Raw genomic sequence first — 15,097 nt, 5'->3', positions numbered from 1 at the left:
ATAAAATGAGACTGACATAAGACACACATCATTTTTGAATTAAAAAACACAAAATAAGTTTTTTTTTTTTTTTTTTTTTTTCAATTTTTCTAAACTGTGTGTGTAAGTTTATTATTTTTATTCGTATGGAAATCAAAATTAGGAACTTCAAACCTATGACCGATCGTAATTTTGAATATTACTGCAAAAAAAATATGAATGAGGAGTATCAAAAGTGAGGGTATGAGGTGGAGGGAAATTTTAGACTCTTAGAAGCTGTGGATGGGCAGATGTGTCTGAATTCTCCACAATTGCATATTGGTAATCAGCAGCTGTCAGGGAGTTTTAAAATCAGGCATGGGTTTTGGGACCTGCCCACTGCCCCCAATCCTGTCATTGTGCAACCCATCAACAACGTTAATCACTTAACTTACCACTAATCAAGTCAGTTTAAAGTGTCATGCTTGCTACTTACACTCTGAATAGCAGCAGAGCATGTGGTGGTGTGGTGATTGGGCCTCACACATGTGGAGATGATAATGGCTAATTTAACATAAACTAAGACATAGTAGCCTTCAATAGGTATATGTATATATATATATATATATATATAAAGAGAGAGAGAGAGAGAGAGAGAGAGAGACTTTATATATATATATAAAGAGAGAGAGATTTTATATATATATAAAGAGAGAGACTTTATATATATATAAAGAGAGAGACTTTATATATTTTAACACACCATTACAATTTGTTAGTATTTTTTTTTTCTTTCAGTTGTCTTGGTTTTGATTTTTTAACATTACAAAATCACATGAATTTTATCCTGTATTATATATGATTTCAAAAATCTCCTTATTTAATATAGGGTGGTATGAGGACAAGAATAGGTCTAATATGGGTAGCAAAAGAGGAGGGTGGAACGGACAATGAAATCTAATAAAATCCACAATTATGTTAAAAATTGCATCGATGCAACAACAAAAGAATGCAACCTGCTCATTAGAAAGATGGATTATAAGACTGTAAGTTTCTCATGTCAATAAGTTTTAAAGTTCCACAACATAGGAGTCCACATTCCATTTGTTTACTTATATATCCAACAAAATTAGGTAAATCCTTTTTTCTTCCATAGATTTTTAAAAGGATTTACCTAATTTGACTTAAATTAAAGTAATGATGGATGGAGAGAGATTTAGATCCACCGCCCCACAAAAAAAAGTTTCTATCTTCTAGATCTATTTTATGTTTCCAAATTAAGATGCCCTCAATTGTCTCCAAATCATTCATTTGTCAGTGGTCCACATCATATTGTTCATAAAACATTCTTAGGCTTATTTTCTTCCATTACTACCTTTTGATAAAAAAATTATGGAAGTCCATGTGCCTAACTTGGCTACAAAACCTCATTTTAAATTCAAAGAGATAACAAAAGAAACTTCCCCAACTCTTCTAAACAAGTTTAAATTTCCAATATAGTAAAAGATAACGTAACTCACATGTTGGCAACATAAATTTGCTTTTCAAAATAACTTAGACAACAACCACATGTATTTTCTAAATCCATTTATTCGAAACATGAGTTTCCTAAACTATCTGCTACTTCACAACACTTTTTTTCCAGAAATTTATCATTGGAAAGCTTTACTTGTATATACCAATATTTTTTAGAAAAATTTGTTTACGACACCATTCTCCTTTGACACTCAAAAGCAATGCCAACCGAAGCCAATCATTCCTTAATAATTGAATAAATAATGCTCACCAGTCTCCAGGAACGCCCTGGCCAAGTGAGTACAAAACTCAAGGGGGCATGGGCAAGAATAGCTCACAACAATCCAAACAGTGTCCGCCTATATTTACACTACAATTGGAAGAAACACTGTTTGTGTGAATAACCCATAAAGCGAAGGTTTTGCTGCATCTTACTCTCTCTCAACCTCGGAGGCTACAACCACAAAACACACACACTCACAAAAGCCAACACACAAGCGTCGACAAGACATAGTAAAACCACCGACACCGGCTGGGTGTCGTTACAAGAATTAAGTATGCCGAGGGTCGTATGATACGCCGCGTAGATCGACGGAGAAGTAAATACCGTGCTGGGATAGAAATCGATGCTTTTAAAAGGCGTGGAGAGGAGGCCATGCGGTACATACGGTGTAATTCCAGCCCCCCCCCCTCTTTTTGCTTCATACTTTTGCAGAGGGCCGTCTTTTGGAGGCCATGTATCGTACGTTACAGGCAATGGTGATGCAGGAAGGCAAAGCCCCCGGGTGACGATTATATCCTCGCAGGAGACACCTTGCTATTCTGGATTTGCGTAGACGTGGCTTTCCAAACCCGGATGCTGTGAGTCCCACCAGTTGCGCACCTGCGGCCAGTCTCAGTTGGGTGAACTTGCGGTGCATGCCACCTTGAAGTTGGTTTTGTTAGATTCCTTGAAGGTGATGCTGAAGCATGCATCAGATCTGGGACGTGGGGTCTTTCCACTCCTTGCTGGTTTCGTCACAGGAGCTGATAGATGTTTTGTTTTTGCTTTTTGTACTGTTGTCACTGCAGTGATGACTGATGGGCGGCATTCACGCTCTTGAAGAATCATCACCTCATGGATTGGGTTTGGGATTCCAGGGACGGTTTTTTCAAGTTCGGAATAACATCGTAGATTTGTGAAGCTTAGTACGGTTTCGACTTTCCATGCGCAATGCAACGCTGAGCAATCCAAAAAATAACGGTGACATGGGACAATCGTTTCAGCAGGTTTTACCGTGTGCGCCGAACGAAAACAACATATAGTTCAGAGATGCTGAATCAGCGGATTCTATGTTTAGGCAATTCCATCTCGACGTAACAGGATATCCTAATTTTCCGCACTAGAATATCCTCAGTGGAATTTCTTTTTGCATGGTATCAATAATATATAATATGTAATAATAAAAATCATAATCAGTTGCACATCAGGCCAATGACAAAGACTGCTGATGTTGGCTCACCATTTCAATCACGTAATCAATAGATCAATGAGAGAAGTGCTAAGCGGGCATTGATCCACATTCTATATGCCACCCTAATGCTTCAGAAACTGAACGAATTAGGAGGTGCCTCATGATCCACCAGCGCTGCCGCCTAAAGGCACGAAAAGGGAACCCAAACTGAAGCTACACCGTAGTTCCGTAGCCGACCCAGAAGAGGGCTCGCTTAATTCTCAGCGACGGTGGCCGTAGCATGAAACAGACCATGTAAAGCTCCACTGCTAAACATAACTGATTTAATAAAGTTGTTTTTCTAGTCATGAGCTCACCGCATAAGACACCAGAGTCGGGTTGAATTCCAGGACTGTCAGGAGAGAGCGACTGGGCACGCTCTCTTGTTGTTGGGCATCAGGCTTGGACCTCCGAGGTTTTGCTTTATTTGTCGTCATCAAAATTGGAATCCTTCGGCAAGCGGCTTGGATTTTTGTGGAAGGGTGCGGAACAGGAGGCCGTTGCCTTGTCGTTGCTGGAATCCATGTGCTTCAAAATGCCCGGAATAGCTCCCTGTTGACCCACCAATTGCCACCTTCTCCCTCGTCTGCCGAATTCAAGGACCTGGGTGAGAGGGGTTGGTTGTCAACCAGCTCTGGATGCCAAGCTCACGACTCTGTTTAATCGCCTGCAACGACGGTGATTTGTAGTATAGACTGAAACACAAATTGAGTCCTACATGAAGCATGCAAATCTAACGAGGAAGGAAGAGAGCTTGATTAACGTAAGCAGAATTATTCTCATCCCCACTGAAATACTTTAACTTGCATTTTTAAAATTTCTTATATATATATATATATATATATATATGTGTGTATGTTTGCATCTTCGTGGATAAGACCTCCACTTCTGTTATTTTTCAGCTTGTGTGAGAACAGTACTTTCAGTAAAGTAGCTGTTATTTCTTTATTGATTTGAAGTTGTTGTTATCGTCATTATTATTATTTCATAAGTTTAACACTAAAAATGGACAGTTGTTCACAAACACACATGTAGACAAAAATAGATCATCTTTAAGTAATGAAATCGTTGCATTTCAGTGAGATTGGTGTAAAAATTTATTAGTATTATTATCATGGATCACAATCAAAATTAGGAGATTGTGGGAGAAGTCAGCTTTCAGATAAAATTGGAATGATTTGGCACTAAGATCGAATGACATGAAACAATTTAACCATAGATGAGTTTTGTAGTTCAGTATGTAACAGTTCAATTAAAAATCTATGTAATTTTGTATGAAATAAATTATGAAACATAATGACACGGTTGGATAATATTTGAAATAAAATCTCTGCTGTAATTTTTAAAATTTTAATTATTTGTTATATGCCACAATTGTGAGGTAAATTTAAATTATCTGTTATATGTAATAATTGTGAGGTGAACTCAAGAACACAATGTGATGTAATTGAAAAGATGCATGTCAATACCTGAGACCTCAAAAGTTTTTGCACTGTGAGGAAGTATTTTAACATCTTAATCACAATATTCCAATCCCATTTTCTAAGAACGTTTTTGACAATGATACATTTTAAGAGTTGATATCATCTCCATCTAATAATTTAAATGAAAACTGTATGTAGTTAATTAAAAAAGCACGAGCACTGAAATGACCAAAAAAACAAACAAACAAACAAACAACAATGCTAGAAGTAAAAAAGATACGATAATATAGCGTTTGCGATGTTTTAGAAAGTACTAACTTTACTTATTCTAGTATATATACAATCACATCCAGGAAGTAACTCCTATTAACAGCTCTAAAATTTAGACTTTGGTCACTAAAGAGTACTTTTGTAATGATTCATCAGAACGTCTTGGAATTAGCGTTGTACTACTTTCCTCGATAAAGCTACATACATATATTTTGGAAGATTTGATACAAGAATTGCATAAAAAAAAGATTTTTGATTTGTTTTATTCATTTCGCTTAAGTTATAAAAATCTCATTAACCGTTTAGAAACTCACCAAACAAGATTTATGGGATATGATAATTTTGGAAAAAAGATTTCAATATGAAATATAAATTGTGCATATGAATAATCACTTATTATATACAAATACATACATACATATATATATATATATATATATATAACATATTCAAATTGGAGGCTAGAGTGCTCATACAAAGGAATGAGCAAGCACGCCAGAAATTCTTGTGACAAGGTGCAGATAAATCCACAAGCACTCAATAACACCCTTTTAAATGGTGAAAACCTGATGTAGCGTCTTCTACGAGGTGCCCTACAAGGTAGCACTGGCCCTGCTTCATCCTGGCTGATGCACCCAAGACCACTCAACCCATTGCCTAGCTAGTTTGTAGCAACTGTAGCGATGCCTACTTGCAAACCAACTTGAATTGGATGAGCTACGCAATCGTTTCCATCTCTCTCTCCAAAGGTAGCTGGGGAGTTGAGTGGAGAAAGACAAGCTGTGAACAGTAACTTCAACACACTTCGTTGTATAACTTGGGTGGAGAGGGAGCGACATTTAGAGCGAGAGAGAGAGAGCTGTGCACAAGCAACTGCATATACAAGGTTGAGCTGAGTGACGAAGTGTAGTACAAAAACTGTGCGGGCATTATGTTTTAAGCACTGTGCCCTTAGTCTCGGTGCCATTAGGGTCTCCAGGCTCACTCCTGAGGAGTGATGTGGTTACTGTGTCTGTCTTCTCCTCCTCCACGCCCGCTCGTGTGGCTGTCCGAACCAACAACAGGTTCACGTACCTGGACGCACACTGCTCCGCTGCAGCGCTTGTGCGGAGCTTACGTGCAGCTCCGGTCGCATGTGTGACCACTATTGGCTCTTTCCTAGGACGTTCCAGTCGGTGTAGGTGCCACTGCCAACAGCGTCTCGAAGTTGCGCTGATTTGCGGTAGCCGGGTTTCGCTACGTTCCTTGCGGTGTGGCTGTTTTGTCATCTGTAGAGGTGATCACATCGGTCATGAGCGCAACATCTGAGGGAAGTCGGTGACCTCTGGATGGTGTATGTATTGGGAGTCCATTCTTGCAGTCATCGCCCTTTGGATTCCCCACCCTCAGCAGCGTCTCTGTCAACTGTTGCCTGGAGATTGCTGAATTGGAAGCTGATCAGCGCAATTTGAGTATTACAAGAAGAGTTCATAATATTCTGCGTGGTACAAGAGTATCTCTAGGCTGCGGAACTACAGAACTGACATCATCTCAAGCTCAGGCTCGCTGCAGACGAGTTCGGTGTCATTTTGATCACTGAAGGAGCGTGAATACTAAGTTGAGAGTGTGGAGTTTGAGTGGTAGAAGGGCTTTTTGCTCCCAAGTTGCAAGGACTATCTACACAAACTGGACTTGTAATCAGCTGAAGTCAAGTGATCATGGCACTACATGACATGTTGGGTGGTACCGTGCTTGCGAAGCGCAAGTGGCGAGGCATCTCACCTGACAACTGCACAGCGAAGAGAGCCAATTTCTCTGGCTTCAATTCTTCTGCTAGTTCTCTTTTATTAGTCGACAATATCGATATTCCAGTTCTGCAAGACATGGACTACTCCCATCGGTTTTCTGGAGACCAGTATTTGTATGAGATTCTCGGAGAGTTAAACCCAACCTCCTTTCTGGCTGGTTACGGTGAATCGGAGACGGAGGTTTCGCCCGTCCCTGCTTCCTTTCAAAGTTGCGAATCTCCGAATAGTAGCGTGGAGGTGCAGGACCTGGATGGCATTGCTGCAGTTGTTGGCCAGACCGTCCTATTCGGAAAGCCGGAAACATGCGATCTTAATCAAGATCATTGTTCGGCACTGCTTACGTCTGCATTTTCGATGGAGCGCAGTTCGTGGCTCGCACCGCCCGCGAGGCAAGGGGACAATCAGCTTGCAGCACAGGTGAATCAGATCTCGCCGACACACAGCTGGAACTTTGGTTTGGCGTCGCCAACATCGCAATATCCCAAACAGTTCACCGCCGATGGCTTGCGATTTGCGCTAAGTAACTTTCGGCCGACACCTGACAGAATTCTCATGAAGCAGTCAGCCGATGTGAAGCCGAAGTTTCAGCCACAATTGTATGGATCTGTTGAGAATTGCAGGCATTCTTTAGATGTCTCTCCAACGGGAGTGATGCCTAGTCTAGGTAAATCCAGTGCTGCAAAGGTCCCAGCGGCCACTAGTACTGGTCGTTCGTTCAGAGGTGTGAGGAAAAGGCCATGGGGTCGGTGGTCTGCTGAGATCCGTGATCGGATCGGCAGATGTCGGCATTGGTTAGGAACTTTTGACACAGCTGAGGATGCTGCACGAGCGTACGACAGTGGTGAGATTACTGAATCACTCGTGGGACTTACTCAAATTGCTCCAATACTCTCGATGCATTTCTTTACGGTGAGAGATTTCCTGGAATCCAACTAATTTCTACCTATGTGGACGATGTTTCAGCTGCACGAGCTCTTCGCGGTTCCAAGGCCAAAACAAACTTCGCACCTCCATGCAGTGACGATCTACGAGGGAAGATTGAGAGTACTGTATGTAATCAATTGTCTATATGTCGCTCTCAACTGACATCACGTGCCCAAGCAGTGCGGAGGACCAACCCTGCACCCCAAAGACGGTCGTATGGAAGCACTGTCCCAAGTTACTCCAAGGAATGCAAGGGTTCTAAATTGTCAAGCGCGAAAGGCGTCATCCGTGTCAGTGACGAAGTGAGGACTTCGGAATTTATGACCCATCCTCCAAAGAAGGGCGTCTTATTGCAGAGCGCGATGTTGAGCCAAAACCAGGCTCATGCACTGCTCGGTAGAGACTGCTCGGGCTCCAGTGCGGGTAGATCACTGGAACTCGACCTTAAGCTTGGATTTGGTTTGAGTCCGAAGTCGTGCTCGAGCCTTGAGAGTACGCAAGAATCAACTGTGACATATCAATCGTCGGAGTGCTCTTTTCCTTCTGTGTCGGAACTGTACTCGAGCTCATCTTTTTCACCAGGGTCCCCGAGTCCATTGTCATCGCATGCTTGGCACTAGGTCCATATTATGGTACACATTCCTCATTTTTCTACTGTACCATATCATTGGAGTAGTGTCATTGTTGACGGTGCGATGCCAATTCGTTTCAGCCGCATCTGCATATTCTGAAGAATGATCGGCCAATAATGTTATTTCGGCTTGCATCTTTAGGATCATCTAATGCACTTATAGTCTGGTCATCAGCGATTAGCTAGATTAAGGAGAGGATTGTTCATACATTGAGACTTCTTTATGGTCAAACTCTCTCGATGTGGACTTATTTATGATCAAACTCTCCCGCATTAGTCAAGCCTGAGCACCCTTGCACATATTAAATATTGTTCCAGTTTCTGCACAAGTTCGTAATCCATGTATATGAAGATACATAACCAAGCGCTGCCAACTCTTGACTTCATTGTGTCTACCCTTTGCCACGCAAAAACTGACCGATCAGATTCAAATGAAAATCTAAAATTCTCATCTACCTGCGTGGAGGCTTGTGTGCATCTTGATACTATTTGTGAAGTTGATTGTTGCTCTTTATTTACTGTCTTACAGCGTTTCGACTGACTTCAAGAAGAGAATGTCATTTCAGGCTACTGTAAACGTAACCTTACCACCCTACTTGCCAACTCGTATGTGTGCAATCTCTGTTTTCACCTAGGGTATCAACCACCCGTAGATTTGTAGTATTCTGTTGAAGTGCATAGCAGATAGATTGCTGCCGAATGAGCGAAACTCACAAGAAATCTATCAAATCCTGTGATGAAGATCGTTAATTTTTTTCTTGATAAAACGTTCTGTCTCTCGGGTAACATGTAAACCGAGATGCTCAGTCTAAACTGTTGCTTAAATTACACTGTATGGTTACAGTGTCTCTCTGACCTCTGTATGGATACAGATTGATGACATGTATATCAGAAAATTACCACCTCAGTTCGTTGCAATTGTTTCACGAGTTCCTACGCTTAACATTTTGGTAACACTGTTGTGCGTGCAAAGCAGTTGATAATTTGGAAGAGAGTACCGAAGTCGCAGTTCTCACAAAAACCAATTTCTATGCATTAGGTCTATTACTTTCGTAGTGGTGCTTGACGTAGTGAGTATTGTACATGAAAGATCAAGCTCCGGAGTAAAGAACGATTAGTATTACACAACCGATATTCACATTTGCTAACTCGGCAACATCTGCCACCTTCACAATAGATTGTTTTTTGCTACATACAAGTGAGAGTAGAAGTAATCACACACCTTCTCCAAGTTGAATCGTCAACTTTCCAATACCCATGTAAGCCTGTAGATGGAGAGCTCTGGATCCCATCACAAGGAGTAAGAACTACCTAATGACAAGCGGGAATACAATTTGGAATAGAAGTTCTGATCCAAACTGATGTGGAGCCCACATGAAGGAATCGGCATAACATGCGCATTTATCAGCAAACAGCAACTTGCGAGACTCGATTTGAAATTTTGTGACCCCGAAATTTCAAAAATAAGAACTGTAAGATAATCGAGCAAAAGTGCGTTGTAATGTTTTCTGTATTTGATTTCTACATTACAGTGAAATTTATGAGTTCAGCGATGGCCCATCACCACCATCAAACCATTGATACATACCAGCAGTACACTGTGGGACAAGATTTACAAAAGCCTGCCGTTGTACCTATGAGATACCTGACGTGTCCTACCTCGAACTAGCGAAGACAGCAACTCAAAACATCATTCAAGGACGTGTATGCACCGAAGCACAGGCTAAATTGTCCAGTAAATAAATCTTGATTTTGTCAAGAGAAAGAACTGACCACACCTTATTCTTTCGCTATGTCCACCTCATGTATTGGTAGCTGGGGTGTTACCAAATTCTCTTTTACTTAATCGTTGAAAGAACTAAACTTCGATGATGTTTCAGTCAAGTCGATGTGAGCTAGGAGAGGAGCAGACGACGTGATCTGATTTCTACCACAATTCTAATGCACCAAACTGCCTCTCGGCATTTTCTACGATGTTGCTGTGACGTGTAGAAAATAGGGTACACACTGTGGAACCCAAAAGTCAATGTGATCAATCATAAGCCCCTTATTAGGTATATGTTTACTTATGTAATTTCCACCCAGTTTTTTTAAAAACAATTCTAATCTTGCAGGGGGTGTAACTTGTAAGATTCTTCGCCCGGAAACTTTTTCTCCCAATGGACTCAGAATCGGGCACCTGTACAGTAAAACAATCTGTTGTCTAAATATACATATATATATATATATATATTTAAATCACAATTAAGTTAGTGAAGAAAGTTTTTAAAATGGAATTATATTTGTACCCTAACCGCCTTGGTGTCCAAGCCCAAGTTCCACAAGGTTCTTAACCATGTCGAATATGTCAGAATAATATCCTGCAATGTGCTGGAATCGAGCTGCTTTTGTTGGAACTGTGTCCTTTAAATTGAAGGATCCGATCGCGCAACCCTTCTTATTTCGAAACTTCGGATCGGCACCTCGTGGAGGCTGGAATTCGTAACATCCTGCCGAATAAACAAAAAAACAAAAATAAAATCTAGTGGTGAAAATCCTTAAATCTTTGACATTGAATGCTGAATCGTCTCAGAAGCTCACAAAACGGATAGGAACGTCACATAGTAGCGTAAGAGAAAAAACATGTGGGATATCAAAATTAAGAAATATGTTAGATCTAATAAATTCATCACAATTAAATGATACAAGGACTTGTTTGTACACCAGGATTAGTCACATCCCTTTTGAAAACCAAAAAATGTAAACCGAAATAAAAGACGAGTTACTTTTCCACTATTCTTGTATAAAACTCAACCCAAACCGAATGTATTCATCGCAACCCAAAACTCGTATGGGTAAATACGAGTCTCACTGTAGAATGCCCGAGACTCAACAAAATCCAACGCGCAATCCTTGAACGATGAAAAAACTTGCGACGAGTTCGTTTCACAAGACACGCAGTAAGATATGATAATCTCTGAACAGCAAGGCGCAATGAAATCGTGCGAAATCATTCGCGGATCCCACTGCGATGGGGTTGCATCCGCCCCACCCACCCAACCCAAAAGCTGCTAGATTCCATTCGCAACAGGGGGATGCAATCACTGCCCAGTTCATCATAAATGCAATCGTAACTCTTCATCACGCTGTGGCAACGCAGCAGTCGAGGAATGAATGTGTTTTAATGAGGGAGTATTATCCCTGCAGCCGCCTTTTGGGCATGTGAGCGTTTTGAATCAGAAGGGGTATTAGTAGGTGCACCGTCCTTAAGCAGCTGCAGTAATCTCTCTCCAGTGTACCCAGCTGGGCAGAACTCTCTGCTAGTTAATCTAGCTTAGATTAATCACATGCATAGGCATCCAAGTTTAATGTGTATCTCTCTCTCTCTCTCTCTCTCACACACACACACACACACACAGGCATGGCGGAGCTCACTGCCAGTGGCTTACACCGTAACCGTTTTGAAGAAACACAGGCTCCAGGCTCCAGGCTTCCAGACCCTTGCAGCAGCAGGAGCAGCCCTTAAGTCCTAGATCATAATCCCAACTGGACTCTTGCTATTGTGACGTTTTCTAGCCTTTAAACCTCGCTTTTCGCCACTTGGGAACCGCGACAGATTTGCTCTTCTCTGGACTGGAAGTTTTGCAGCCCCGGAATCCTGATTTGCAGGTGACGAGGAGATAGTCTGTGCTGCGGACTGGGATCTTGGGGCCTTGTTTTTTATTCCTCGCAGATCTCCGATTAGGAGGTTTAGTGAATCCTCCGAGGATTACACTAATGACTGAGGGATTATTATAATTGTTGTAGTAATTGTGCCCGCGATTGCTGTGGAAAAAGCTGGAGTTCGGGTGTAAGTAGATGAGATCTCGTCTCGATTCTGGGATTGTTTGACGATCCTTCACAAACAGGGTGAAGGATGTTCCTTATTTTCCATGTCCCCTTCCCTCATAGAGAAAAGATTATTTTGTGTAGGTTTGTTTCTTACTTCTCGTTGTGTACAATGACTTTAAACTATCAAAGCAAAGTAAGTAAGAAGGGTAGGCTGGTAGTATTGTGAGATTGGTGGTTCAAATCCTAGTTGTGAAAATTTTAATATTGTACAATGGGTGATACTGGAGAGATGGTAACTCTCTCGTGTTCACAAAGTAAATAAATATATATGTGTATGTATATATATATATATATATATATATGTGTGTGTGTGTGTGTGTGTGTGTGTGTATATATATATATATATTATAATAATAATAAGAATGATTTATTTTTATTCTTATTTTTTTGTAATTATCTAAGTGTGATATTAGATGTGCAAATGTTTGTACAATTGTTGGTCAATGTGTGTGAATAATGACAATGACCAACAATTGTACAAATATTCTCCACAATACCAAAAGATTTACACAGACTTTTTTTTTTAAAAAAAAATTATCAATACTTCTGCTTGATTTTTTAGCCATTTTTTTAAAAATACATTTATTAATAGTTTTTGTTTCGATATATATTTTTTTAGAATGCCATTATTTAAAATAAAATATAGAAGAAGAAAAAATAGTATTTTTTTATAACATATAGCCTACTAATGATAGTGTTAAAATTCATACTATTTTTATATTATAGACAAGAATTGAAGCATTACAATTTTTTGTTTTAGGTAAAAACGTTTTTAATTTTAGTGGCAAAACAACAATGCATCAAAATGTGCCTATTCTGAAAATACCATAACTTGCAAAGTAACTAGAGAATTTGATAAAAAAAAATTATTAGATATTTTCTTTTTAAAGCTTAATTCTAACATAATAAAATGATTTGAAACATTTTACATTAAAGCACAAAACAAAACAAAAAATGTAATAATAACTATACTTTGTTGCCAAAGTATAGTATTTATAATATTGGTGTAAAAAATGATTTATAAATAAATATATATATATATATATATATATCATCTTTTTGAAGTATCTAAAAAAATCACCCCAGTTTATAAATATTTATAATATTGGTGTGGTTTTTTAGATACTATAAAAAGATGAACTATATATATAATTTATGAATATAGAATTATTTTACAGAATTGATTCTTTTATTACATATAATTTAGTTTATGAAAAGACCTTGCAACTAAAACATATCTCAGATGTCTAATTTTGTTTTCCAGGAAACATCATGAAATAGCATATTGACTTAATTAAGTTTTTTGTTAAATTCCTAAATAAAAAATGAATTCAACTTTTAAAAAAAATATCCGCCAATTTAAGAACTTGGAAATGTAAAATTATTATTGAAGTAAATAAGGCCCATATAATCTGTATGGGATGTAAATTATTTCTTGTAAAAAAATTCAAACATTCGAAAATAATATATATATTGTTTAAATTTTTTTTAAATTTTTATATATAATATTAGAATAATTATAAATATATATATATAATTATTTAAATATTTTATATAAAATTTTATTTTTAAAAAAAATTAAAAAGTTAATGTATATAAAGAAAATATAATAATTAAGAAAATTATTTAGTTATTATTTGTACTTACATCTAAATAAATTTATGAAAGTTAAGAAAAAAAGATTTCTAGACTTAAAAAATAAAGATTATATGGAATGTCACAAAATATTCATAGTCAAAAAATATATATGTATATATATATTAGCCCAAGTTATAGTCAATCTCTTGGAACCAAAGAAACTATTGACAATATAGTGTAGTATAGTGTAGGTGGAGCAGATTGGTAATGGCAAAATGAATTGACTATAATCTAAAGTTGACTATAACAAATTCTAACTATATACATAAATAGAAAATTTGAAGAAATTAAGGTATTTTAAAATATTTTTCATTACCATTGTACTAGCCAAGAAATGTTTTGAAAGTATATCTCATTAATATCATTGGATTTTGTTTTGTAAATGTCTATATATTTATATTATGTCATTATTCTAAGATAGTACAAAGATACTGAGTTTTGCACAAGGTAATGATTTTTTGCTTTTATTCATTTATTTATTTATTTTATCCCTTTGAAGTAAAGCAAGGTTAGTCTCAATACAAACTTCTAATCTCATAACAAGCTTTGATATTAGGATTAGATCCATTTAACATGGAAGTGGGATTATGCTAGATCATAACTATGAAAGCAAGCTAATAAGACTACAAGCTTGTCTTATCAAGACCATGCAATTGTAAAGGTTTCATAAATTGCTTTTGAATATAAAACACATTCATATACCATAAATTTAATGATAGTGTCCAAAATAAAAATAAAATTAAAAATAAAAAATACTATCTAACATAATATATGGGTAGAATTTAGAGGTTTTATACAAGTATTTTGTATTCAAAATTAATTGCTAAAAGTGTCTTAAAATATTACAGCTTTAAACGGTATATAACTGTTCTAACCATAAAGTAACCAGAGAATTTAAATTAACAAAGAATAAATTCGAATAAGAATAAGGCTATTATTGATACATTTTTCTGTATATGGCCCAAAAGCATCAACATCATAACCTAATTGTATTGTGTGTGTGTGTGTGTAATGTGGACCATATGAATCTCATGCACTTGGTTACAGAATCCCATGTACTCAGACTCATTGCTCATTGATCATCCATGTTGGGGGAATTCAATATATTATAGTTGTCTATGAACTTCAAAGCAACATAGAACAGCAAAAAATTATGTCTCTCTATGGCACCCACAAGCTCCCAAAATGACAGTCCCCATTGAAATGAAAAACTGCAACAGTCCTTGAAGCCCTGCCCTGAAAAAGCTAACATAAAACAAACACACCAAAATCATTCTCATGGTGAGTGAGAGAGAGAGAGAGAGAAACCAAAACACAGCAATGTCTGTCTTTCTGACTGTCTGAGGCATGCAATCTATTTTGTTTTTGTGTTTGTTTTTATGTTTTTATGTTTTTATGTTTGTTTTCCACCCAAAGCATGCAAAGATATGAGTCTTCACTATGAATAGAGTCCCCATGCAAGGGAACACTCAACTCTGCCCTGCACTGACTGGCCTTAGCGTTCCCTCCCATGCAGTGTGTGCACTGGTGCTCAGGCTGTGAACCCCACCTCACTTGTGCCCTTTCTAGGGTTTCTCAAAACCAGTG

At 38.1% G+C, this 15,097-nt stretch overlaps 1 protein-coding gene across 1 annotated transcript; it reads left to right on the top strand.

Moving 5' to 3' along the window:
- The first annotated feature begins 6,112 nt into the window (after nucleotides 1-6,112).
- LOC112279587 (uncharacterized) lies at nucleotides 6,113-8,388 on the top strand. The gene is made up of 2 exons (XM_024514186.2): nucleotides 6,113-7,288; nucleotides 7,411-8,388. The coding sequence occupies exons 1-2, from the start codon at nucleotides 6,358-6,360 to the stop codon at nucleotides 7,989-7,991; spliced, it is 1,512 nt and encodes a 503-aa protein (XP_024369954.1). The 5' UTR covers nucleotides 6,113-6,357; the 3' UTR covers nucleotides 7,992-8,388.
- Nucleotides 8,389-15,097: the final 6,709 nt, after the last annotated feature.

The sequence above is a fragment of the Physcomitrium patens genome, chromosome 3 (genome assembly GCF_059467195.1).
Source record: "Physcomitrium patens ecotype Gransden chromosome 3, ASM5946719v1, whole genome shotgun sequence".
NCBI classification, from domain to species: Eukaryota; Viridiplantae; Streptophyta; class Bryopsida; order Funariales; family Funariaceae; genus Physcomitrium; species Physcomitrium patens.
Note: the sequence above shows the minus strand (reverse complement) of the source record. Positions and strands in the feature narration are given on the sequence as shown.